This window comes from Mixophyes fleayi, chromosome 12 (genome assembly GCF_038048845.1).
Source record: "Mixophyes fleayi isolate aMixFle1 chromosome 12, aMixFle1.hap1, whole genome shotgun sequence".
NCBI lineage: Eukaryota > Metazoa > Chordata > Amphibia > Anura > Limnodynastidae > Mixophyes > Mixophyes fleayi.
Window position 1 is genome coordinate 704,979 of NC_134413.1, and position 26,472 is coordinate 731,450.

The 26,472-nt window shown below is 41.4% G+C and overlaps 1 protein-coding gene across 12 annotated transcripts in view; it reads left to right on the top strand.

The window, feature by feature from the left end:
* NRXN3 (neurexin 3) overlaps positions 1-19,913 on the top strand; it is a 334,121-nt gene extending 314,208 nt beyond the window's left edge. For 6 of the 12 annotated variants that reach the window (XM_075192097.1, XM_075192090.1, XM_075192092.1 and 3 more), the window contains 2 exons: positions 5,961-6,042; positions 17,618-19,913. In XM_075192097.1, coding sequence (XP_075048198.1) covers positions 5,961-6,042; positions 17,618-18,546 — 1,011 coding nt within the window. In that variant the 3' untranslated portion in view covers positions 18,547-19,913. Of the gene's footprint in view, positions 1-5,960; positions 6,052-17,617 lie in introns of all 12 variants that reach the window. The other 6 variants (XM_075192094.1, XM_075192091.1, XM_075192093.1 and 3 more) reach the window with 3 other exon arrangements.
* The last annotated feature ends 6,559 nt before the right edge of the window (positions 19,914-26,472 follow it).

Below are 26,472 nucleotides of genomic sequence, written 5' to 3' on the forward strand. Positions count from 1 at the left end.
ACAGAATCCCTGGTTCAAATCTCCAAGTATGCTTCATTTTAGCACCCTGCCCACTGAAGGACAATGAGCAAAGTCATCCTGCTTGGCCTCGCAAGCGAGGACCCACCCCATGAAAACAGCCAGCAATGAAAAGAAAACTTGGCTCAATGAATGGACTGCACCATCCACCACCCCCAGAAAGCCCATCCACTCAGTTGACTGAGCCAGATCTTTTCCTTGACACAACCAGTGAACCCCCCCCCCCTCACTGTGATCAACCAGCCAGGAGCAACATCAAAGATACCAAAAGGAATTGTCTAACTATTACAACCAGGATAAGTTATAAACATCAACACTCTACATTTAAGAAATACAGTCTAAGTACTTGAACCAGGAACTCCACCACCATAACCAACAGAGTAACTGACAAGCTATCTGAGCTTTAGGCCAGTGTACATATTTTTTCCAATGTCATTAATCAACATGGAGCTATTTCTAATTTACTAAAAGAGAAGCTTACCTTGGGATTCAAACCACAGACTCCACAATCTTTGTTTTTAAAAACACTATGTATTAGTCCATTGTGCCAGCCCACAGACAGGCAAGGTGCACGACTGTTTTTATTAATCATCTAGGTGCAACAAGAAAAGTACGCATGTCTGGGGTTTTGAATAAGAGCCTCAACCTTTGTGAAAAGTCACTCTCAGAGTTCTACTCCTAAACTGGTTCAGTGGACTAATATACTTCTTTTCTTCTACCCAGTAATGATTTGAGGGCATGGGTTCAAATCCCCAGTTTGGCTTCTCCTTATAGTAAGTTAGATGTTGCCTAAGGCAGGTTCATGATATTAATAAACCTCTCCGCTTCCACAATCAGCCAGTTACTCATCTGACAATGTTGGTGCAGGTCCTGCTTCTAATCCCAGGTTGGCTTACTTTTAGTACCTTGGATGTCACACCAGGATGTTTGATAAGTGTGAGAAACATTTCCAGGCTTCTTGAAAGCCTAAGTTGGCCCACTGAAACAGCAGCCACCTCCCAACCAAACAGCACCCCCCACAGAATCCCTGGTTCAAATCTCCAAGTATGCTTCATTTTAGCACCCTGCCCACTGAAGGACAATGAGCAAAGTCATCCTGCTTGGCCTAGCAAGCAGCACAACCAACCATCACCAGAAAAGCACCCAGGCCCAAGCAAGCAAGAGGACCCACCCCATGAAAACAGCCAGCAATGAAAAGAAAACTTGGCTCAATGAATGGACTGCACCATCCACCACCCCCAGAAAGCCCATCCACTCAGCTGACTGAGCCAGATCTTTTCCTTGACACAACCAGTGAACCCCCCCCCCCTCCTCACTGTGATCAACCAGCCAGGAGCAACATCAAAGATACCAAAAGGAATTGTCTAACCATTACAACCAGGATAAGTTATAAACATCAACACTCTACATTTAAGAAATACAGTCTAAGTACTTGAACCAGGAACTCCACCACCACAACCAACAGAGTAGCTGACAAGCTATCTGAGCTTTAGGCCAGTGTACATATTTTTTCCAATGTCATTAATCAACATGGAGCTATTTCTAATTTACTAAAAGAGAAGCTTACCTTGGGATTCAAACCACAGACTCCACAATCTTTGTTTTTAGAAACACTATGTATTAGTCCATTGTGCCAGCCCACAGACAGGTAAAATGCATGACTGTTTTTATTAATCATCTAGGTGTAGCAAGAAAAGTACACATGTCTGGGGTTTTGAACAAGAGCCTCAACCTTTGTGAAAAGTGACTCTCAGAGGTCTACTCCTAAACTGGTTCAGTGGACTAATATACTTCTTTTCTTCTACCCAGTAATGATTTGAGGGCATGGGTTCAAATCTCCAGTTTGGCTTCTTTTTATAGTAAGTTGGATGTTGCCTAAGGCAGGTTCATGATATTAATAAACCTCTCCACTTCCACAATCAGCCAGTTACTCGTCTGACAATGTTGGTGCAGGTCCTGTTGACCACTCTCTCGTCATACAAACGCTACAATCCCTAGGTCTTGAAGGCACTGTCCTATCCTGGTTCTCATCCTACCTATCTAATCGCTCTTTCAGTGTTAATTTCTCTGGATCCACCTCTGCTCCGCTTCCTTTATCAGTTGGAGACCACAAGGCTCAGTCCTAGGTCCTCTGCTATTCTCTATCTACACCACTTCTCTTGGAAAACTAATAAGCTCCTTTGTATTTCAGTATCATCTCTATGCAGATGATACCCACATTTATCTATCCTCTCCTGATCTCTCACCATCTGTGTTGTCTCGCGTTACTGACTGTCTTTCTGCCATTTCATCTTGGATATCTCCTCGACAACTCAAACTCAATCTTTCAAAAACTGAATTAATAATATTCCCACCCAAAAACAGAAGCTTCCTGCCTGACATTTCTATTTCTGTTGATAACATGACCATAAATCCCACCCTGCAAGCTTGCTGCCTAGGTGTAATCCTTGATTCACAACTGTCATTTATTCCACACATCAACTCTATATCTAAATCATGTTACATACACCTAAAGAACATTTCCAGAATACGCACATATCTGACAAGACACCGCAAAAACATTAATTCATGCACTCATCATCTCTCGCATCAACTATTGCAATTCCCTCCTTACTGGTCTTCCCAAAGTCAGACTTGAACCCCTACAATCTATTTTGCATGCAGCGGCTAGATTGATTTTCCTTACTAACCGTTTTTCCTCTGCTGAGCCACTCTGTCAGTCTCTACATTGGCTGCCTGTATTTCAACAAATCCAATATAAAATTCTTCTAACATACAAGGCCATCAACAAAATTGCACCGACATACATTTCCTCACTGGTCTCGAAATATCTCCCCACTCGACACCTCCGTTCTGCACAAGATCTACGTCTCTCCTCCACTCTTATCACATCCTCCCATTCTCGGTTACAGGATTTTTTTCCGGGCTGCACCCACTTTGTGGAATTCAGTCCCACGCACAAGAAGACTTTCCTCTAGTCTTCAAACCTTCAAGTGTTCACTGAAAACCAACCTCTTCAGACAAGGTTATGATATTCCTCAACCACCATCTTAATTTCCCTAGATTACCCTATTACCATCCTCTACCCAGCTAACACAAGACAACAACCCTCTGACCAACATTGCAACACACACAGCCCACTCAGTACTTTTACCTTTACGTTCTAGCTGGTCCATTGTGCAATATGATGTAGCACATGCCCTTGTGTTTCTAACTCCCATTGTCCTATAGATTGTAAGCTTGCGAGCAGGGTTCTCTTACCTCTCTGTCTGTATGTATTACCCAGTATTGTTTTATCAATGTTTGTTCCCAATTGTAAAGCGCTACGGAATTTGCTGGCGCTATATAAATAAATGTTGATGATGATGATGATTGTCATGGCAAAGAGGGACTTTGAACTTAATTGCAATTCATCTGATCATTCTTCATGACATTTTGGAGAATATGCAAATTGCCATCGTAAAAACTGTGAAAAATAATATTTGTGTCATTCTCAAAACTTTTGGTCATGACTGTACCTGGCTGGGTGCCAGCAAGTTAGCCGCATATTTCCCACAGTGCGCTGTTTGCTCCATTTGTAACAACCCTAAGAAATAAAACACAATTTCTAGTTGAACAGAAACACTGTAAAGATGTGACAATTACCCAGGATCACCAAAGTTTTACAAGACAACTTTGAGATGTAATGCGAGAAGTGGATGAGTCTCCTGTAACCATTGCTCTCCGTCACACGTGTCCAGAGCTCAATGTCAACGTGATATCCGGGAGTCTCGGTCAGAGATCTTACACCTGGGAGCTGTTACATACGTCTGATGTTTATACTCACAGGGCCTCATTCTTCAATGTGCGTTTTTTTTAATGCACCTACACCAGGTATATGCCCATCTGTACTCAACAAAGAGTGGATCTGAAGACATGCATGTTGATGAATACGGGTCTAGCTGTGCTCTACTCTAATAGACAATATACTGCAGGATACGTCCCATAGATATGTGGAATAAAAAGTCACAAAAGAAAGCACAGAAAAAAAACAACTATTCGATTAATAATGACAAACATTAAACAATAAAAAGTTTTCCTTTCTGTTCCCCACCCCCATAAAAAAAACAATTTTAGTATAATATTTATGTCTACTGTACATAAAATGCATTTTTACAGTTGTTTCTGATTGCAAGCACATGTTCTAGCTGTATACAGTCATCACTAGTAATTGGCACTTACACCAGGGGTGTATACTCTTGAGAAAGTCCTATATGGACAAAATGCGTTGGGTGACACCCCCTATAATCTCATTAGCTCAGAACGACAACCAGAAGTGACGTCTGTGCTCCAGAGTGGAACGCATGTGGCTCCCACTTCCTCGACTGATACTATACACGCAGCTCTAACACCGGAGTTTACACAAGTATCGCTGGGTACCCGGCCGCCTGAATATAACAGCATGTACCAATAATTGTAATTCATTGGATATTTTGCCACATATCCACGTGAGGACGGAAGGGTGAGACGGTCCCCAATATTACTCCTATTAGGATCACAGACTCATTCAGCTTATTTATTTATTGATGACCATTTATTTTTTAACACCTTGGACAATTTGATATTTTTATACAGTGGAATACTATCGGTGCAATATTGATTCTGATATTCCAATACTGGACAGGTATTATATCCTGTGGTACTTTTATTTAAACATTTGGATATAACATATCAGTCATGGTTTATGGTTTTAAGTATATTTGTATATATTGTATGAGGCACTCAGATGTGCAGTTTATTTATAGTATTTTTCTTGACTAAAAGTGTAGCTGCTACACACTTATTCTAATTTTATTATTGTATTTGTATTGAATATTTAATGTCAATGGTATTGATCTATTATTAAACAGATCAAACCACTGAGGTCTTAATTATTAGATGCCAGAATATAATAATATTTTATTGTGTATATATAGTTATTGGCAGGTTGGGTAAGGTACGTTTATATTTCTATATCATGTCCTATTGGGTAACTAAAATCACTGTAGCATATTCAAGATCAAATTATACCATTAGTTAATGAGCGCATAACCCCAATTAACCACTTGCATCAGGGGGTAGATTTACTAAATTGCAGGTTTGAAAAGTGGAGCTGTTACCTATAGTAACCAATCAGATTCTAGCTGTCATTTTGCAGAATGTACTAATAAATAAATGGAATCTGATTGGTTGCTCTAGGCTACAGCTCCACTTTGTCAAATCTGCAGTTTAGTAAATCTACCCCCAGATCTGATGATGCATGTGATCTGACAGAAAATCACATACCTTAGAGACGACCAAGGCCTGAATCCGTGCACTTGAACTTGGCGCACACTTATGGTACCTTGACTACGTACATATGTCCCTTCCCCTTTCTGTTCCACCCTTGAACGCGAACATACAAACTCCACAAAGACCCTGGTTGGAATTAAACCCATGACTCCAGCTCTGCGAGTCAGCAATGCTAACCATTGTGCTGCCTGTGGTGGAAGGTATGGCTAGCTACAGGGACAAAAAGATGACTCTACCTCTAAATCATTCTTTCTATGTATGAAGTGATCTGAACCCTCTATAGAGGAATATTCCCTTCCTAAGTCTGCAGTAATCTACTATTGGCTGTCGGAGATAATTGCAAACTGGTCAATGAAAGCAGACATGGCAATGGTCAGACTTTGCCATTTTTGACCAATATGAGCATCTGTGGAGGGAGTGGACATAGGAAGACATGTTATTTAAAATGAGAAGGTACCAGATTATGTGAATCTAGCATCTTAGTAGCCCATTCTCACACTGCTGACCACTGTCCTTGTGACCATCCATCCATCTCTGCAGTATTGGAGACTGTTGCGATGCGGCTTTGGGAGGGGGGTGGGTGTTTGGGTCTTAACCTTTGTGTTAACCCTTTATTCTCTTCTCGCCCACAGCCCACAGATGACATTGTATCATCAGCAGAATGTTCCCTTGGTAGCGACGATGAAGATGCGGCAGAATGTGAAACTGGCACAGGTACGTCAGGTCAGTGTACTTTCTGCTTGCTAATACTCATAAGCCGTAATTACTTATAACATGCATGCTGCAATATACGGGCTATGTTCTGCAACAGCCTAGAACATTATAGGTAAATGTCTAGCTAGATCAGTATTTATCCGTATGACTCCCCCCAGTACTATCCCATGCCGGGGAGATGGGGAGGCCAGAGTACCATGTGGGAACTCCTCTTCATGGCATAGTGTGGGGCAGCATCTAGCAGAGAGAGCACAATCTCTTTTCTTGGGGAACATTCTCAAGTAGATGCTACAGGTGTAGAATGTTGTCCTTATTACTGGTGTATTTCTGCCTTGTATTACTGGGTGTTTGGAGGGGGTCTGCCATCCGTGTATGTGCACATATATGTGTGTTATGTCTGTACGGATACGACAGACATTGGCATATCCGCTCCTCTGGAAGTAGAAATGCTGGAACATGTGTGAGGAGAGGGTTTGATCATTTTTTTTTCTTCTTACTAAAAAAGACAAAACCGAATCCTACTCTAAGTCTCTGTAAATGCACAGCTTGCGGTAGTGATTAATAGGAAGTTTTGCTGCTCATTAAGTGTTGCCGGCCTCTCTGCCCCAGATGTGCAGAAATCGCTGTACAATCCGCTTGGCTCAGTAAAAGCAGCCAGGACCCTGAGGATGGGGGCACCAGAGACCCAGCAGAGGAAAGGTGCTGAGTACTAGAATCTAGATACACTGACAGATTGTCTTATGATGATTACCCCCGACCATTAACAACTTGCACCAACGAGCAGAAATTGCCTCTACTCTGGGGGCCTTGTTCTAAGTATTTCCTTACATTTTGGAGGGAGGTTGAGGATTTCGGTTCTATACGACAAATTCCTTGTGTTGAGGTGTTTATGGCTCCCGGGCCTGGAGGAAATGTATTGTCTGACACAAAGGGCCCATGGACCAGAATTCATCCCTACGAATTATACGAACTCTCACATTCCTCACAGTTATCAGACAAACAGGAAATTTGAGAACTGAATTGTTTTTCTAAATATACATTTTTTTGCCCATTTAAGTAGTCTTGATCTTTAGGTAGCCTCATTGGTTATACATTGGGTCGTACCCTCTGCTATCCAGACAATAACGTTTCATTGAAAAAAGTCTAGTTTTCTTTCATTTCATTAAGCTCCCCGGGAATTAGACAAAGTGTTCATCCTTTGAGTCCAGAGGGGCTGGCAACATTTAAAGCAAAGGTCTGACACCACTGGCAGCGAGCGGGTGACTGGCCGATACCACCAGTGTATAAAGCATGCTGTGAATGGACAGGCCAGTGCTAACCTTTTTATGTCTCAGTCCCTGTCAATACCACAAAAGTCTAACCATATTGTACCTGTATATAGGTAAATATTTACCTGTATTGTTTAAATATATACATGCTTTGTATATATTTACATCCCATTTTCTGTCTGATCCACTTTATATTGTACCGCATGAATTTTGGTGATTTTGAAATCCATTTCAATTTTTTTTTTATTTTTTTATCACGCCTGTGGATGTAAAAGTTGTTCATATCTATAGTTTCTTGTCTTTACAATTATTGCTTCATTCTTTTTTGTATTTTTTCATTCAATCATAAACAAAAACAGTATTTATTTTGAAACACGGCAACAAAATTGAGTCTTGCCATCAGAGAAATTAGATCAGATGTAGAAAATAAATGTATGGGGTGTTCCCGATCATGTTATAACAGCCCAGAACCGTCTCCTGCTTCTTCAGATTCTGTCTCTTCCCTCTCACTGATCCCTACTCTACTACTGAGGCATCTCAGACAGCTGGAGACTGTGATTCACCACCTCCTCCCCCAGACACGGCGCTATAGCCTGCGTGTCCTTGCCCACCCCACAAACATAGTACTGGAGACTATGATTCCCGTCCCCCCGCAGACATGGCGCTGGAGACTGTGATTCTTTCCCCCTCCCAGACATGGTGCTGGACACTCGGCTTCCCTATAATCCAATCATGAATGATCTGATGACATACAGTTTTAAACAATCCCGGCTCCTGCACACGTTTAATTGTTCTTTCCGCTGCTATATAGGAATGTTGGTCATGTAGTTTTGTTTCTGCTTATACCTTATGGGAAGATGGACTACTACAGCTCAGATCAGCGTTCATGTACAACTGGGGTTAGTGCTTAAACTGAGTGCATGAGCCCTAAGATGCCAATTATCTATGAGTGGCAGAGCCCTCAGAGACCTGAGAAGTACTGTATGCAACTGTAATGAAAGGCTCATTAATGTTTACACTGATGAAATAACACCAGTAACTTCTCTCTACCCCCTCATGTCACTATGCACAGTGACAAAGCAAATGCAAAAATAGACATTTGCATTGTAATAACGCTGCTCTCCGGATCCCTCCCAGAGCCCACTCCGCCCTGCCGCTCCTGTGCAATCTTCTCAGTCCTTCACAAGCAGTCGGAGGTCTGGAAGGCAGATCACATACCCTTCATATAATGCAGTCAAATCACATAACAGATAATATATGGTTTAAAAATAGTTTGTGACTGATACATTGGTAGTCATGCTGCATAAAGATTAGAGTTGGGTCCATGAAGGAATCACAGGCTCCAGTGTTCTGGACTGTTGTACCCACCTTACAGTTCACCCCCCCTCCCCTACACACACTGCAAACAACCAAGATGGCATTACAGAGAATTTTATTGCCAGCAAAGAGTGTGTCCATTTTATTCATTTGCCCAGTGAGCAAGTGGCATACCATTCACCAGCCACCGGTAGCCCAGAGTTAACCCTTATTCTGCCAGTGGAGCCTGCAGCATAAGATGAACATTATGTGCTACAGGTTCCCCCGGGGTTATCACCGCTGCATGTGGCTTGTTGTTGTGTCCCTTTATCTGGGGTGAGCTTCATTAGCAGAGTATAAAGGCGTGCACCTTGTTATTCTAGTATTGTTTCCTGTGTCTGACATTCCCTCTCCCATCTCATGAGATTCCACAAAGGGAACACTGTACGGCCATCGTGCCGCGATCGAACACCATAAAGTAGCACTATAAATGATGTATTATACACGGTCTTCTAGGCATCTCGGTGGCAATGAATGAGATCCTATGGTTAGGATTTTATTCAGTCATTGCTTGATCTGTTACTAGAGAACGATCACAGATTTAAATCCTTATATCATTTTACTGGGGGCTGTGTAGGGTATTGATCCTAGGAAAGCAGTATACAGCCTCCTGAACAGTACTCTGGCTTTATGACACAGGCCGAGTACTTCCAACTGCAGAACCACAGCATCTCATTTCTCAGTAGGCTTGTCCTGGTTTAGGAAACACTTTCTTGGATAAATCTACCAAATGCGTAGATTAAGATGAATTATTTACTGTGGGACCTATAAGCATCTTAAAGTATTTAACTACAAGGGGTTTGTGGCACAATTGCACTTCTTCCTGTGCCCCTTTCTTGATAAAGTCCGGTACGTTCTTGACTGACCCACACTAATAATGAAATGATATCCAAATAACTACATAATTTCCAAATGAAAGAAAACAAGTTACATATATAGACTGTAGCATAAGTTAAAGTGAGGTTCATGTTCCTGAGCTCCTGCCCTATGTTGACCTTTCCCTCACTAATCCGATCCTCCTAGATCAGTGTTGGCTAACCTGTGACACTCCAGGTGTTGTAGAACTACAAGTCCCAGCATGTTTTGCCAATATATAGCACCTTAGTGCTGGAATGGCATGTTGGGAGTTGTAGTTTCACAACACCTGGAGTGTCACAGGTTAGCCAACACTGTCCTAGATGGTAGTTTGTTACAAAGTCCTGACACTCACAGGCAGATCCAGTCACCCATTAATTACTTCCATCTTTCTGAAACACAGCATCGCTAGAGTTAAACTAAAGCAGGAAAACAGACGCAATCACCAAGAAAAATGTTATTTTTCCCGTCAACATTCAGCGAGAGCATGTGGCTTCAGAAATACATTTCAGGACAAAACAAAAAATAATAGCCGGAAGGCAAGAACATGGACCTTGGTGGGTTTACTGAACCGTCTCAAATTCCCTGTTTATCACATCCTCTGCCAGCCTGTATCCTCACTTGGCATCTGGTCAGGTGCTCTGGATGAGGACGGTGCCATGTAACATTGTGCTGACAATAAGCCCTGGGGGCATTGCTGGGTGCAGGAGTCTGATACACAGAAGTGACTGCTGTTGCGCGAAAAAATATATGTTGCAGCAGCGTAGCTATTCCCACTCAACCAAATGCATCAGCCACCTACACGGATTGGGTCCCACGTCACCCACTCACCAAATGATTGTAATGTTACACCACTAGTTTTGTTTTAGAATTGACGTGTGGATCACAGTACATCCAATATGATTAAATGTATATGGCCAAAGCAATTGATAATCAGAACGCTAATGGAGGAAAGCTGACGATAAAAGGTCTTATTCAAGCTGACTGAAGTATATTGTAATCATGTACTAAAAGTCCAGCGATCCTAAAATTGCCCCAAGTTGCGCATACAGTGGAAACGTCTTTCTGCTCCATCCGATCAGAATAGAAATGTGTATAAAGCAATCGCTCATTTTGGAGAAGAAGATGGTAAAAAATGATCAGATTACTTTAAATGTGATGTAACGTTTGTGTCTCAGTTGTATATCGATGTGCTTGTGTAAAAATTCAATTTATCATTCCAAGGAATGGGGGTTTACAGGTATGGCTGTCTTACACTGGACACTGATTCGGTTGATGATCTGCTCACATGTGGAAACGCATTGGGAGTTGAACGTTACAGACCATTGGATGAAATTCCGATTGCTGTGTATCCATATTTCTGCAATTTGGCCAAATCTGCCGGTTCCCAGGGGACCCTATTAGTGTGGTTGGCAGATTACTGGTGATCGTCTGCCTTTTCAGTCGGGAGCAACAGAAATCTAGAAGGATTTTAATCATTTTTGGACAACTTTTAGTGGTTAGTGAAGTTCACCGCACTCGAGATCTTTAGCAAATTTGGGCTAAATCAGCAAAATTGCCACGTGTGTGAACCCGTAAACAGACCTGGCCTGAATGATTTCTTTGGCTTCCAATCAGTGCCCAGACAGGCGATATGATTACATTTGTTCTGGCATAGTAGGAAACCAGGTAGAATAATTAATTAGCAGATTTGTTGCGCTACAAGTCATCATTCCATCGGCTAACTATCGGCTTGTTTGCCAGTCACATGGAGAATACATTTTGTGTAGTCGTTCTCTTCAGTTTCATCTGTAACAATGTAATTGTTTTACACTGTGCAAATAACACAACTGTCTTAGAAGAGGCCATGTACAGGTAATGTGCCCTGAAGGGCACAGAGAGACCATACAAAGTATAACCAGAGCCCAACACTGGCGCTTACCCCAGCTCGCTAGGCGTCCAGATTGTATGTGACAGAAATTCTCACCCATTCCAGCAGGATCATTTAGAAAGGAAGACAGGAATCGTTCAGAAATTGCTTCCATTTGACTTCAACAGCTTGTAAAACACACTGTGAAGAATCAGACGCCTGCAGCGCATCTGCCTTAAACATACAGCTGTTTGAAGATTAAAGCAGCCCCAAGTGTTAAATGGAAGCGCAAGTGATTCCCGTGCCGGCGCCACTAACAATGAGGAGAGATATTCACAGAGTGGTTTCAAGACTGTTCTGCTAATTGAGATGTTATTTTTTTTTAATGAAACTCTGAGGATGGTGGGGTGGGGTGGGGGGGGGGGGGGGGGAGGGCTACTCCTGAAGAAAGTTCACATTGACTTCAAACCGCAGAAATCCTTTCATTTGTCGTGGCCCAGATTCTAGGCTACGCCTGCGAGTTAATTAGGCTTTTCAAGCCTTCTACTAAATCCACTGTTGCTGTCCCTTCCTTCCTTCTGAAGTCTGTCTCTCTCTGTCCTGAGTGGGTCGAAGCGGCTATTTTTAAAAACAACAACGAAATCAAAGCACTTATACTCTTCTCATTAGGAATCAGGTTAATCAATCCAAAGACTTTTAATTTAAATGAAAACAGCCTGAGGAAAGTATTCTAAAAGTTTCCCTTTGGTCACGTAAAAGCTCTCTTCTCTTTGATACAAACTTCATACGGCTAAAAATTAAATATTGTGACTCAATTGCGAAGGATAACGGCATTGTTAAAATGATCAGACACTTCTCACACAATGAATTTATAGAAAAGATGCAACATATTTGTATGTGATATCGCAACATTTGTTTACGAAAGTGAAAGGGGTCAGTCAGGTCTTAGTACTGAATATGACATGTTACAAAACTTTGCATCATTTTTTATGTTACAAAATCTGCACACAAATAATCAATGATTTACAAAATAAAATTGATACAGACTGGTTATTGCAACTAGTTTGATCCCTGTTCGGAATCTCATGACCCCAGTGCTGTGAGGTAGCAATGCTAACCACTGTGCCATCACATTACATCCCCCAAGAATCCTGCCTATACTGTAAAACAGGGTATTACTGCGCTATTTATCCATAGCCGCTGCCATTTATAGCACAGAATATCTCAATCCGCCAATACAGCATTTGATGTGCTCTATTTAGTTGTACTTGTAGGCTTGTCCCATGCAAGGAGACATAAATATCGGCAGTTCTCCAAATGTGGACAAACCCCTTTAATGCCACCAGACAAAACAATGCATTACTCTATTTTCTGCAGTTGTGCGTTTGTGACAAGTGTGTCACTGTAGAAAATAATTCTATTTTAGATGAAATGAGAATGTGGTTCCTCTGGTTCTGCAGTTTGGATGCTTTACATCATATCTGTTTGCTGAACGTCTTCATTTTCAGGTGGTTTGTGATTTGGGCTGTGTGTGCTATTTAAATGGTTAATGGAGTGTACCAAAAAAGGCAATGTCTCAACACCTAAAATCTACAGCCCAGTGATGTAAAATTAGCCAGTGACCCAGATTCCATTAGGGAGCCCTGAGGGGACATCTCTGGATGAAGATGCCTCTGGTAATGTGTGTGCTGCAATGTGAAATCTTACAAGCCTCCCCCACCCCCGGACAGGAAGAAGTGTCTCAGATACATATGGTTGTGTTCAGATGATGGCTGTTGTGTTATTGCCTCACTGTGGAATCTCAAACCGGGGCGCCTGCTGACAAAGGAGCTTGTTCTCCATTCACATTGTTTCAGGACTCCCCCGAGTGGGTAGAAAAAGGGAAATCTTTAGGTCTGTCTTTTTCTAACCCACAGTAATGGCATCTTGTGGCCAGGTACACTTACAGCGCTCCTGTGTCCGTGGCTGATCCCCTACCTACAGTGCATGAACGCAGCATTTACAACATTGCTAGGTAGAGTTTCCAGGAATCCTAGATTCTGTTTATTTTTCACAAATGTAACGGGATCTACTAACCCCTATAAATAAGACTGACCTTCATATTTCATACTGTAACCATTTCAACTTCTAGGTCAGCGTAACTTGTAGGGTATAAATGAATGATTACGTCACTTCCAGGTAAACCCCTAGTTCTAAAAACGGAAAAGAAAGAAACTGCACTAGGTATATTGAATAGTTGTAATCCCTCAATGAGTCCAATTATGACAGTTATCTTCTGTGATCTGTCAGCAATATAATCCTGAAGGGTGCACCCTAAAGACAAATATATATGAAAATAAACGGACCAGAAAGTGTGCGTGAAGATTGGGGCACTCCGGGATAACTATTAATACAAAGTATAGTTTTTATTGCATTACAAATATAACGGAACTTGTAAGATTTCTTGGAGCTCAATATTAAAACCAAAAGAGAATTAAATAAGTTTTGTAAGTGAATTTAAAATGCAAAATAGGATTGCATGGCTTTGCTGCCTCAATATACTTCAAAAAAGTATTTCCATAACAGGATTTATATACATTCCGCTATTAGTCGTAAATTTGGTAGTAACTGGTTGTAATTGTAATAGTAATAATATAATATTATTAGATAAATAGATATATTTTCTCCTGGTGAGATGATGGCCTACACTTTCCATGGGTCACCGTTACACCGAACAGACTCCATTTATATAGCAATGTGCATGTATAGGCACACAAATACCACTGTAATAAAAACATTAACATAGTTGACAATATGAAGTAAAAGCCAACAACTGTCTGCTGACATATTGACATAAATGCCCCTTAAATCACAGACGAGATGACGAGGGCGGCACAGTCCTGTAACAGGAGTATAGATTACACAGCGTTAGATGAGCTGCCCAGACCATGCTCCTATCACAAAGGATGGTGCAGAGGCAGCACAAAGAAAACAATACAGTAACATGAAAGGAGATCTTGTCTACAAGGACTCCTGCTGAGGTGCCAATCAATTGTGTCAAAGGTCCAGGAGAATTCCTATCATTGCAGACTGCTGAGGTCATCAATAGTAAACCTAGCAATTACATGGTCAGTGCTGCGTTCAGTCATTATTCCTCTGTCTTACTTTGCTGCACCCCTTCCCAATCCCCGTCCCCCCACAACCCTTACCTTGCTGGGATTTTATTCTTTGTTTCTTGTATACTTTCCCTAAGTGCAACTTTAAGCATGCATCAACATCCTGCAGCCAAGAACTGACCCACTATCCACTTTAAACCAATCTCTTTTAGTTTTTCCTGTTTATTTGTCATGCACAAACAGACTGCTGCCATTACTTCTGTAAGAGCGACCTAAAGACAGTCTCACTTTCTGAGTGGCGATAAATAAATTAATCTGCAGCATTACGTTGTTGTGAGATCTAGAATATGGTAAGTGCCACAAATAGACATTTTAGGCCAAACATTTGGTGCTGAAAACAACCTCCGTCTCCAACGCAGTCTGTGTGTGCATCATCTGGGAAACTGTCCGGCATTCCTTATGTTCTGGCATCAAAGGACGGACTCCTTTTCTCCCTTGTGGGATAAGAATGTTTTTCCCCTTCGTGTGATTTTTATTTGTCAGTGTAATTCCTTTCCGATATAATGTCCTCTTACTCGATGCTTGGTTTGTTTCCAAAATCCTGCCCTTGCATTAAAATGAGCCGCACAACATGCTGTCATTTTTTATCTAGTGCATTTTGCAAAGGAACAACTTTAGCTGTCTTGACTTACTGAGCCAGGTATATGTCCAGCTTTGCACCTTAGTGGATGTGCTACACGTCAGTAAACATCGTACCCCGCTACTTACTGACCCTTCTGTAACCGCATCTACCTTACTCTCGGTCCTGCAGCTAAAATCGTTCCAAGGACAGACAGACGTCTTGAACACAAGTCCCTCTGTTGTCACCTAGTTTAGTTCCGCTCTTCATGTTAACAGCGCTCTCATTATTTTATTTTATTTTTTCACGTCTATTATTTTTTAGTAGAAGAAAAAAAAACTTTTTGGGGTTGTTTTTTTTTTAAAGATAATGCTGTTTGATATTTTTCTTACAACTGTTTGATGTGAATCATTTTGGGTGGGTGATGAAGGTGATGGAGATTTGCATGTCGGACAAGTTGCAGTTTAGGGTTTGTAATATCTGTCGGTGTTTAGAGTTTTGCTTTTTCTTTTCCTAGATGGGCATGCAAATGTTCATTTTGTTTTATTTGTTTTTTTTTGTTCTGTATATTGCCTGTCCCTTCCTTACAGCCAGAAGCTCAAAAGCTGCTAGATCACTCCGTAATGCCTTATCATGGACATGGCAGCTGACTCACACCCTCGGCCTTCTCATATTCATCCAATGTCTAGTCTCCTTATAGATCTGACCTCCCTTCTCAAACCTCACCCCCCTCCTCACACCCTCTTTAATCCATCCACAAGACCCTTCTTTCTTTTTCCAAAAAATTAGCAATGAACTCCGTAGAGAGAAATCAATAGTAAAATATCTATATTCCAGTACAGATCCCGACAGTTTGGGCATTTTTTTTCCAGCATTAATCTATACGTCAAAAAAAAAGCAAAATTCTAAAAACATTAACGGGGTTGATTTTATTTGCTCTCCATTTATTTCTCTCTCTTTTGTTTTTTTTTATTCTGACTAACTTGAAAAGACCTAGAGAACTAGTTATTAGGAGAATGCAGGAAAAGGCCGTGTGTGATTATGTGACTCTGCAGGATCTTTCTCTTTGTGTTTTCGTGCTGTGAGTCCTATATGTCATTTTACCTGTGTCATTTCTTGTATAGCTAAATGACAACTCCAGAATTATTAACCCGTCTCACTAAACTTGCTTTTATTTTTCGTTAAGTATTGGGGGGGAAACAACAAAACTAAAACAAAACAAAAAAAGAGATTAACAAGAATGTATCCATTTGACATTCTTATACAACTTTGTTCTGTAAATTTTTTTTACATGCCAAAAAACATGCGGGCAATTTGTGGATGTAAGTCACCAGCACAGTAATGTATTTTTTTTTTACTTCTAATTCTTCCATTTTTTTGTCACGTAGTATTTTTTGGTTCTCATTTTTATACTTTTTGTTGGGGGTTTTTATTTGAACTTAATTTCAGTTTCTTCTTTCCTAATTTACATCTTTTTTCCAAACTTTTTTATCTTTGTGGTATCTGTGTTTTAAACATATGATTTACTTGCATTTGCTGTGGACATTTTGTTTGTTTTCTTTTAACATTATTTTCTGGGGGATTCAATGTTTCACTATTATTTTGAATGTATAATGTGACTGTATACAATGGTTTCCCACTAACTCAGAGATTAAGTGGCAGTAAAGGTTGAGGGTAGGTGTTTCTCCGCACAGCCGGAAACATTTGGCAAGGCCACATGGCCTGTTATTGTAATTTAACATTCACATCTCAAAACATATTTTGAGCTACTCACAGCAGCTGCAGCTGAAACTAAATGTTGGTTGGCATAAGGCAAATTATCAATAGTTACAATATCAAAAGATCAATAAAACAGCCAAAAATACTAATGGGGACTGACCACCAGACAATAATGTCCTCCTTGGACACACAATATGGTGGCACTGGATCTTATCATTTATGGCCAGCTTCTGAGCTATGCCAACACTGAAGTATCAGTTTTAATATAGTTAAAGAAAACAAACATAACCTGAGATTGGGTTCTGTTAGTATCTCTACTTAGAGCAGCATTACCAGAACACAACTAAAAACCATATCAAGTTGTGTGCCTCCAACTGGTCATGTCGTATGAGCTTTCATTACAACTGGGCAGTTCTTTAGCTCCAACACTCCCTACATTAAAGAAGAAATTAGATGCTCATAAGTTGCATAACTGGAATTGGTAAAGTAGAAAGAAAAAGTTTAGTTTGCACTCCCTAACACATAAAGACCAGCTAAAATGTAGATGCAGGCTACAGCAAACTAAAAAGATATGTAGACTCCCAGAAAAAGTGGTGCTGAGAGGGCATTCAATCTGGTTAGGATGGATTGGCATTGCCCTAAAAGTACACAACTGTTAGATGATGTAACCAGGGTAGACCTTTAGTGGGGCAGGAGAGAAAGACGAGTCTGGCCATTGTCCACCTATGCATGCTTTCGTGTATTCTATAATTCCGTTACTAATTATGTGCTTCTTCTTTTTTTCCTTGTTTCTTTTGCGTTTCCACACTTTTAGGAGGTGAATTAGTAATACCTGTCCTAGTAGAGGATCCCTTAGATACCCCTTCAATAGCTACACGTACACCCTCCATCACTCTCTCCCCTACCTTCCGACCACTCCTCACCATAATTGAGACCACCAAAGATTCCCAGTCTGTGACACCTGAGGCGGGGTTACCTTGCTTGTCGGACCAAGGCAGCGATGGTTGTGATGATGATGATGATGATGGCTTGGTGATATCTGGGTATGGCTCAGGGGAAACCTTTGACTCTAACCTGCCCCCTACCGATGATGAAGATTTTTACACCACCCTCTCCTTGGTAACAGATAAGAGCCTTTCCACATCATTCTTCGATGGTGGCTTCAAATCACAGGCGCCCAAATGGGGATCAAAGGACTTTAGACCTAACAAAGCCTCCGAACCTGGTAGGACTTCTACCACAAGTTTGCCCCCTGAGCTGATACGCTCCACGTCTTCATCGGGGATGGTGCCCATGGTGCCAGCTGGCAAAATGAATAACCATGAGCTCAAACCCCAGCCCGATATAGTGTTGCTACCGTTTCCCACTGCCTACGAGCTAGACAGCACAAAGCTCAGGAGTCCGCTAATAACATCCCCCATGTTCCGTAATGTGCCCACAGCAAACCCCACGATGCCGGGAAGCAGACGGGTCCCGGGGGCTTCTGAGGTGGTCCGGGAGTCCAGCAGCACGACGGGAATGGTCGTCGGCATTGTGGCAGCCGCTGCTCTCTGCATCCTGATCCTCCTGTATGCCATGTACAAGTACAGAAACAGGGACGAGGGGTCCTACCAGGTGGATGAGACCAGGAATTACATCAGCAATTCCGCTCAGAGCAACGGTGCCCTGATGAAGGAGAAGCAGCACAGCTCTAAGGGCAGCCACAAGAAGCAGAAAAATAAGGACAAGGAGTATTATGTGTAAAATAAAACTGAATATTAATATATGTTATCAAAGCAAAACACAGATGTGAACTAACAAAATCGGCAATAGTCAAAACGTACATTGCTATTGTTATATAGAAGTATAAATATCCGAGGACAGTAACCGCAATGTCTAGAGTCAGGTCTGGAGCATCAGCTGCCTTGTGCCAGAGGCAGGTGAACGACAGGGAGCTGTTGCTGCTCTACCCAGGCTGGATACAGCTAACTTTCTACACAACTGTAATATAAAGCACACTTACTATTGTCTGCCGCAAAAGGCAAAAACAAAGAAAATCATATACACAAACGAGAAAGTGAACTCCAGCTGACTAGTTCTAGGGCTCTTCTCAATCTGTGTGGATCCAGTTCAGAGGAGCCCCTGGGGTCCATCACGCCACCACTCTGAGAGAGCCTTAAAATATTAAAGCAAGGGGAAAAAAAAATACAAAAAAAACAAACAAAAAAAAGTTAAAGACTTTGAACCGTGTTTTATTTAAATGATTTATTTATTCATTTTTACATTTCTAATTTTGGGAGGTTTAGTTTTTTTTTCTTTTGATTTAATTTTTTTCAAATATCTCCCATCTTTATTTATAATGAAAATACACCACATGGCCTGATGTAGCCATGTACAGCCAAGGAACTGTAAACCCCATGTATAATAGCAGGTGTGTGTGAGTGTGCGCTGAATGTCTGTGGATGAAGATTGTTGCCATATAAAGAATTCATGGTGTGTTCTCTTTTCATATCAGGTTGTGGTGTCTATAGGACATATTGTTTGCAGTATGTTTAAATAAAATAGAAAAAAACAAAAACAAACAAACAAAAAAAAACTATATTGGAAAGAGGAATTGTCAAAGGCCTGGGTCTGTAGCGTGATCCTCTGTCACAAGGCCAAATACGCCTGTGTGAAAGGGAAAGGAATCCGCTGTCCTTTTGTCATCAACAATTGAAAATGAGCCGGAAAAAGACGAAAAATAATATTTAGTAAAAATCCACAAAAGGATGATCTGAGACTTTTTCTTTGCGTTCTGGTTTTGTGACTTCCTGCGATGCATGCAAAAAACAAACAAACACTAAAATGACAAAGATGAAAGCAACAACAGACAAAGAACTGGTTTGTCACATGGGACAACACTTGTGTCAAAAGCCAAAATGTGTGAAGTGACTGTGGTTTGAAGTGTTGTGTCCCTTTCCACGCAGAAAGGTACATGCAGAATGAATTAGGACCCTGTCCAGTCTGATTTAATGGACTTCAGACAAATGAAAATACATTTAAAATGCTTTCACACATGAATTTAACAGAGAAAATGAATTTTATTACGAGTAGAATCTATATATACATATATAAATATGCAGAGATATTTATTGAGATGACTGGTATTTGTTTATTGGTACAGGAAAATTGTGTTATAAAGGGAGATTGTCATTAACCCCCTCAGTGCCAGCTGCATGCAGTTCAGCGCCACGTTCTACTGAAACTTGCAGCACTGACAGGGAATGGAAATGTATCTGCCCCCTCTGTGTTTGGTGGCCAATTGTTGGAGATATCTAACAAACTCCAATCCATTATATCTGAATATTTTGACTGTAACTTTAGTCACAGATCCTACTATACAAGATAAATGTTATATTTATGCACATGGTGTAAAGAATGTATGAAGCCCAAATGGACACTGAGCAACAAAGAAATAGCTTTGTATTTAAATCCAAAATGCACTTTAAAAAGAAACAAATACTGTAAATGAAAAGCAGTAAGATTAGCACTGACCAAGGCCAAGCTTCAGGTCCCCCCTACAATCCGCAGCTACTCCATCTCTCCCCGTGTAGCTTAATGTTTGTGTTCCTGAAAATCGCCCTATGAAAGGGACACGGCTGCTATATAATTTCACTAGATAATTCGTGCCTTTTCTACCCAAATAAAAGTGACCGCAATTAGTCCGAGCAGCAGAGTTAACCCTTTCTGTGCTGAAGGGGGTTAATGACAAGCTACTGATTAACCCTCTCACCGCCTGGTTTCTCGTCTGTGAAGTGTCAGTGTCGTTACTGCACATGCTGGGCGCTGGGGGAGTTGTGTGTCCATTAAATGATGGCTGAAGTACATGATTGCTTTGTCCAAATGAATGCTATATTCTAGAACCTGAGTTGTTGCTCTTTATAATTGGACAGTCACACTAGGACCCCTGTAGTTACTGGGCCGTGCCTCGGATTACTCTTTGTAAGCACAAGCATATGGTTAAACACTATTAATTTATGGCACATGACTGAACGCTGGGCACCATGCTATCTCTGTGTCCCACAGCTCTCCCAGGATCGTCCAATAAACTGCATTACACGGCGGGGCAGGGATTAATAACACAAAGTATGAAACATGACAATGGTTTATATTTTATAATGTGTATTTTTGCTTTCCTGCTGTGATTACATTCCTATAACGTGTGCTATACATGTGTAAGGAGCAGTGCAGGATGACACCTGAAGGATGCTGGGTAACTAGGAAGATGTCCCAACAGCCGGCCACGTGGCTGGTAGTTTCCATACACAGCAAAACCCTGCAACAAATTATTTCACAGGATCCAGCTTTCCATCTACAGCAAAACCACCCAATGAAATGATATAATATGTAGGCTAGGCCCCCTGTGCTCTAATGTTGGTGAATGGAGGTTGGCAGCACTCATGGTCTGCAGGGACCTGGCACTTCCTAAACCGCGATCATATTGTGTACAGTTGTCTGTACTCGCGGAATAAACATTCATGCAACTGAAAAATAATTTATCAAGTCACCCTAGGCTATGGGTGGGAGTCGGACGATGGTTGTGTAATGCCCCAGCATAGACAAAAAACCCTGCTAACAATGGAATCTGTATTCCTGCTGCTGAGCCCCAGTGACAGGCTTAGAATATGAGGGAATGCAGACATTAATAAATATATATTATCCGATAACCGCTACGTATCAGCAGTCAGAACGCAGATCATGTATAAACCAAGGAGCAGCAGATGTATGAGGTTATCAGTTATCAAATAACAGCTATACCTATACGCTGCTCGTATATGTGATCATATTAAACAATAGACAAATAAGAAAGAATTAAATCAAAATAAAGTAAACTTAAATTATATATTATTTTATTACTTAAAACTCTTATATAGGTGGAAAATTATTTTCCATCATTGATTTGTACTTGTCCAACAGTGTTTTACTAAATACATTGTATTATATTTGTTTTATTGCCAATGTCTTTACAGCCTAGGCATAGTTTTTAGTTTTGCTGTCCTGGATAAAAAAAAAGACCTGGGGGTAAATGTATCAAGCTGAGAGTTTTCCGGCAGGTTTGAAAAACCAATCAAATTCTAGCTATCATTTATTTAGTACATTCTACAAAATGACAGCTAGAATCTGATTGGTTGCTATAGGCAACATCTCCACTTTTCAAACCCGACGGAAAACACTCAGCTTGATACATTTACTCCCTGCTCTGTTTACCCAATACATAGAGCAAAGCCAATGGCAATGAGAAATCAGACACCTCTGCCTGCATGGACTAAGACTTGGTGACAGCCAGAGATAAAAGAAGAAAAATTCGGCAGAGGGTGTGTAGCAGCCAATAGATGAAGGAGGAAATTCTTCATATACTTCATTTACTCTGAATTGGTTGGAAAGTTTATAACTCAGACAAATGTATAGATAAGCAACATTTGGACACTTTCATATCTATCGAGTACAGACTATGGGCCGAGTACAGACTATGGGCCGAGTACAGACTATGGGCCGAGTACAGACTATGGGCCGAGTACAGACTATGGGCCGAGTACAGACTATGGGCCGAGTACAGACTATGGGCCGAGTACAGACTATGGGCCGAGTACAGACTATGGGCCGAGTACAGACTATGGGCCTACCTACCTTCCGTTCCTCCCATGTGCAAAAGCCTAGAGAAAGTGATTAGAATCACTTTCATGGATGTGTACAGGCAGCAATATTATATATATATGTGTGTGTGTGTGTATATATATATATATATATATATATATATATATATATATATATTAAACAAACATCTGCATTGCATATAGTGATCAAGATCATTGTGTAAGGGTGACAATGCGTGGATACAAAAGATCACCAACATGATCAGCCAGATCTAGAATGTAATAATGTTGTAAGCTCCCGGAGCGCTGATCTCTACCAGGCGATCTCGCCTATCGGCTAGGACTGAAGGCATCTTCCTATGGATCCAACACCTCCTAGTCCTAGACTGTAAAAACATATAATTGTGTCTTATTTTGTGTGTCTAGAAAAGGCTGCGCTCCTTACCATGTATAAGCAATTTCCCTCATGGCAGTGGGGCCAACATGTGAAAACTAAATATGTCTTTAAACTAGTCTTTCTGCTTTACACAAGATTAAGGTTGTGTCCTAGTCACATCGACCTCTTGGCTACATTATGTCTCCAGCTAACAGATCACACATCACCTTCTATAGAATCACAATTGTAGAAGCTGATTTGTGATGGGAACATTGTGTTCCTGGGGGTCCAGTAACCACTATACCGCTACTTTCCACATGTTTAGATTTCAATGCAAGTCCCCTAGAGCCTGAGGGGTTAAATAGAGCCCCCAGTACGGTGTCAGCAAAGCTTATTGGGCTGCTTCTAATTTGCCACAGTTCAATAAACAAAAAAGAAAATATATGAAATGATTAGCAATGTTTGTTATCTTCGTGGCATTTCAGAAACAAAGCCGCCATTTGCCAAACACCTACCAATCAAAGGCGGCTTGTTTATTTTTCCATATTTTTTTTAATGTCACTTCTAACAAAGAGTATGAAAAGACCAATAAAGAGACTTGTATGCGTGTGCTTTTACTTTTTAAATGGATCGTAATGTCATTGCTGTGTACGTGTAAAGATTTTCTTTATCAAATTCCTTTTTCTTTTTTTTTAATCTTATCTGAAAAATAAAACTAAACAGTAAAATAAAACGTGTCTTATGCATTCTTCTACAGCATAACTTATTATCTTTTATTTATCCGCAGCGCAGTGTACATAGAGCAGAGGACAAAACAGAACACGGCATACAGGGCCGTACAAAACAAAATGCAATCAAAAAAACAACTCAGATGAGAGCAGGTGCACAAGGGAAAGAGGTAGAAGTGAATTCCAGAGCACTAGAAACTAGGGAAAGGAAGGAGAAGAGGTAGGGAGTGAACTAAAGATGTACCTGTGCCTAGCAGCGTGGGCACAACTCATAGAATCAAAGCAGTGATGGAGATGTGAAGGCAAGAGAAGGATGATAACCGAGGGCCTAGTGTAGAGGTGCAAAAGTGAGGCTGGGGAGCCGAAGGCAGAGGTAACAACAGGAGGAGGACACGAGGATTAGAGGACCCTGCTCACAGGAGCTAACAATTTAAAGTGAAGGGGCAGACTGACAAGAAACACAAAGTGGGGAGTCAGGATGAGGGCACTAGAAATCTGAAGGGAGAGACGAACAAAAGCGGATAGTAAGAAAAGCGGATAGTAAGAGGAGCGGAGGAAGAATGAGGGCGAGGTTAGTACGATAGTGACGAAGGATCATGAAGAGGATAGAGTAGAGCAGGGGAGAGGTTAGATAGAGGAGGGGTAGGCTTTCATGAACAGGGATTGTTTTAAGTTTTGTATGCTGGTGATAGCCCAGTAGAACACAGGAGATCATTCCACAGAAGGAGGGCAACTTGAATGGGGGAGTGAGACGTGGTATCCAGGTGAGGAGGCAGTCGTAGCCTGAAAGTAGAGGGTGAAAATGAGTATGAATAAAGATAAGTTTGGAGATGTAAGGAGCAGTGGAGTTGGAAAGTGCTTCATAAGTGAGGGTGAAGAGCGTGAGGAAGATTCTGTAACAGAGGAGGAGCCAGTGCAGTGCATGGCAGAGAGGGTAGGTAGATATAGAACGGCAAGAGAGAAAAATTTGTCGGGACGCAGCATTGCGTATGGAGTGAAGATTAGTGAGATGGGTCCGAGGGAGGCCAATAAGGAGGAGGTTGCAGTAATCAAGGTGGGAGATGATCGGAGAATGGAGAAGAGTTTTGCTGGCATCAATGGAGAGGAAGGGTCTGATACGAGTTATATTGCAGAGATGAAAAAGACAGTTGGTTGAGGGATTGGATGTGGCTGGTGAATCAGAGGGAGGAGTCAAGGACGACACACAGGCATCGAACTTGGGGAAAAGAGGAGATGTTGATCTTACCAATAGTGATGGACAGGATGGGAAGGGAGGAGACTCTTGAGAGACGGAAGATTATAAGTTTAGATTTGACCAAGTTGAGCTTAAGGAAACATTGTGACATCCAGGAGGAGATGTCAGAAAGGCAGCAGGACACCTTAGCCAGGAGGGAAGGGAAGAGGTCAGGAGATGAAGGTATATTTGGGTGTTATTGGCATAGAGGTGGTAATGTAGCCCGAAGGAACTAATAAGTTCATCCAGTGAAGACCTGGACAAAGAAAAGAGCAGAGGGCTAAGGACGAAGACCCTAAATGTCTCTCTCAGGAAGTGGGTAAGATGGGGAGGAGGAGTCTGAGGTAAAAACAGAGAAAGAGCGGTTAGAGAGATGGTAGGAGATCCATGGAAAGACTGTGTCAAAGAGGTCAATGGTGCGAAGTGTGTGCAGCAGGAGAGGGTGATCAACTGTGTTAAAGGCTGCAGATAGCTCCAAGAGGATGGGTGAAGGGAATAGTGGTCTTTAGATTTGGTAGATAGAAGGTCATTAGTGACTTTGGCCAAGGCAGTTTCTGTGGAGTGGAGGGGGTGAAAACCAGATTGGAGAGCATTGAGGAGGGAGTTGTCAGACAGGTAGCTAGTGAGGTGGCTGTAGACAAGCCATGTGAGCAATTTAGGAGCAAAATGGAGGATAGAGATGGAGCGGTAATTGGACCGGGTGGTAGGGTCAAGTCTCTTTTTGCTTTTTTAAGAATGGGCGAGACAAGACCATTTTTGGAGTATGAGGGGAAAGTACCAGAGGAGATGGATAAGTTTAAGAGGTGGGCTAGTTTGGAGCAGGCAGTAGGCAAGAGGATTCTAAAGTGGTAGGTGGGAATGGGATCTAGGGGGCAGGCTGGGGGGGCATAAATAGAGAACGGAATTTCTAACCCCAGGTGGGATGAAAGGAGCGCATAGGATAAAGGTTGGAGGGCGGTTGGGAAGGGGGGGGGGGGGTGAGGCCGGGGGACAGGTATTACTTGTGTTTTACAGTCAATCCAATGACTTCTCAGCACTCTGCAGACCACGTTATAGTGTCCAGTCATAGGATCCATGTATGTTATATATAGAAACCCACCTGTCCTGATAATAATATCCAGTTAGGAGATCTCTCTTTATATAAAGACATATCGCTGTCTGATCCTGGCCTATTATTACAATTTTACCAAGAGTGGAACGACCTCTACTTGGACAGATATAGTATGAACCATTTCAAGACTGATGTAATAATAATGTCAGAGCATGGCACATTCCTTGGACAGTGAGAGGGAAGTGAATGCATGTAAAGGAAACCTCTTGGTATGTATACATGTTACAGACTCCGCCATCCTGGAATAATGGTAAGGTCTGATATAGCATAGTTATTACATTTCAGCACTCAGTTACTATCATCAAGCCCTGGGATGGAAATCTATCAAAGCATGGGGACCCCACAAAGAGGGCGTTACAGAGACATTGTGGGGTCCTTTTACAGTGCAGAAGTACCGCAAACTGCATTGTGATATTACACAACTGCAATTGGATATGTTGTGCACTGACCTGTTTTGCAGGATAATATCTTTTACAGAAATCAAATTATTCACAATTATGTCACCTTATCACTATGGTTCAATTTTGCTGCATATTAAGCATATTTTATGATGATTCCAATTTTGCAAGATGCTGAAGAATTTCTCAGTGACACCAAAGATTCAGATT